The sequence below is a fragment of the Branchiostoma floridae genome, chromosome 3 (genome assembly GCF_000003815.2).
Source record: "Branchiostoma floridae strain S238N-H82 chromosome 3, Bfl_VNyyK, whole genome shotgun sequence".
Taxonomy (NCBI): Eukaryota; Metazoa; Chordata; class Leptocardii; order Amphioxiformes; family Branchiostomatidae; genus Branchiostoma; species Branchiostoma floridae.
In genome coordinates, this window is record NC_049981.1 from 6,536,700 (window position 1) to 6,538,833 (window position 2,134).

The 2,134-nt window shown below is 41.7% G+C and overlaps 1 protein-coding gene across 1 annotated transcript in view; it reads left to right on the forward strand.

Annotated features, from left to right (window-relative positions):
- The window catches only part of LOC118411186 (neurogenic locus notch homolog protein 1-like), a 19,268-nt gene that overhangs the window by 3,799 nt on the left and 13,335 nt on the right, over nt 1-2,134 (forward strand). The window contains exons 2-3 of the mRNA XM_035813264.1: nt 12-90; nt 1,356-1,727. Of these exons, the coding sequence (XP_035669157.1) occupies nt 24-90; nt 1,356-1,727 (439 nt within the window). The 5' untranslated portion in view covers nt 12-23. The remainder of the gene's footprint in view (nt 1-11; nt 91-1,355; nt 1,728-2,134) is intronic.

Consider the following 2,134-nt stretch of genomic DNA (forward strand, 5'->3'; position numbering starts at 1 on the left):
TTGTGCTGCAGCAGGTAAACAGAATGGATCACCGCTGGGTCTGTTTGAGTATCTCCCTGGCATTACTGGCGGGCACGGCGAGAAGCCAAGGTAGGAACATGGTATCTGTTTATAGTCATTCAGTGTAAGCTGTCACAAACGGACCTTCATTTGTTCAATGTTTCGGTAAGGCTCTCGCAGGCAACACAAGTAAATTTTGTCCTTATTACAAATATTGGTAACAAATAACCATATAAACAATAGGTTCTTGTTCGTTTTGAACTTTACCTATTCATTCATAGTAAAGTTCATTATGCGATGAGGAATACGAAAGATGGCCGTCGAAACGTTTACAAAATATGATTAACGACGGAGACTACGTTCAATATGCCAGAGCCTGTTTATAAAGTATCTATATTTCAATTTTATGCTAATGTTGCTGAGTTGTATGAATAGTTATAGGAAGGAGCATGGTCAAACGGCGTGGCGTTGGCGTGGCGTAACTGGTAGAGCATTCGGCTCGGAATCGAAAGGTTCCGAGTTCAATTCCCACCATGCCCCGACGTTGTGCCCTTGGGAAGGGCAGTTTACACGACTTTCCCTTACGGTGGAGTGACCCCCACCGAGCCTCTTCGGCTAATCTGTCTAACTGTGTGTAAGAAACACACTACGGATTTGGTGCGTCGATGTGCCAACATCTGCACTTTGACTTCCACTAAGAACCGTTATTTTTTTTAATTTTTAAATTTTTTTTATGGTCAAACCGCAATTCCGACTAAAAACATCGACTCCAAACCTATTTCCCCCGAAAACAAATCTGATATTAATAATTCAAAGTGGTTAATGCTCAAACGTTTTACTTGGATCATTTTACAAAATGTTCAATGCATACATATACCAAATTCAAAGTCATTTAATCGTAATACTGAAATATACAGTTTTAGGTCATGTAATTGTAAAACCAAAATATACAGCTTTGGTCGGAAAATAGTCCAAATACTTCCATTAAATTATTCTAAAGACATTTAAGAAACGTCTTGGCGTATTGGCCTGCTCTACACTTTTATGTCATTAGGCCAAGGAACGACGGCGATCTTTCCCCTTAAAGATTATGACAGGAGTAGAAAGAAGAAGAATAAGAAGAAATAAGCAGAAACATTACGAATACTGTATTTCTAAAATAATTAACGAGCGCCCGGATGCCATCCATAAAATATACTTGCTGTGGTCTAATACAAACTTGTAACAAATATCATGCAGCAACCAAAGGAATACACACTAGTGATACAATCAACTTAATATAACAAAATTGGGTAGAAAATAGAATTTGCATATCAGTGATTTCCGATCTATTCTACCTATTCCTGTTTGTTCAGATCCGTGCATGCCCAGCGACTACATTGAACTGAATCAGGCATGGCGGAACGTCCAACAGGTCAACGATGGCAGCGAGGATAGGTGTGACCGTGGGTTTGCCGGAGAGTGGTACCGCTTCACGGGTGCTGCGGGAAATGCCATGCCGACACAGGCACCACCCAGCCATTACAGGTGCGGTACCGACGCCCCGATGTGGATGAACGGGCAACATCCCACCCTTGCTGACGGTGAAGTCTCCCGCCAGGCGTGTGCGTACTGGAACGGTAACCCCTGTCACGAGCAAACAACAATCCAGGTGCGGGCCTGCAGCGGCGGCTACTTCGTGTATAAACTCCCCATAGTTCCTGCGTGCGCCGTGGTCTACTGTGGCGGTAAGTGATCAACAGTTTCACAACTTCGAACTAGAGATATTCATGGCCAAAAATAAGAGTATAGTAATTAGCTATATCCTAAGGCCACAACAAGTAAATTTAATGGAAGACATCCTCTGCAAACTGCAAAAATAATGAGGTAGGGCGAAAAAAAAACAAGACGGGTAAAAAAAAAACAAGATGGCAAATTTTCAAAATAGACACCATAAACGTTGTAACAAGAATTGAACTGACAAACTATGGCATCACGACCAACAAGGCATTCATTCCTATATTAAAGAAATGCACTTAGTGTAGTGTAGTAAAAGTGACACCAGTGTGGTAAACTGGTATCACTAACCATGTTGGCATCTACATGTACACTCATGACTTCCATATTGGTGCCACTCTTACAACTATCCAGCAAG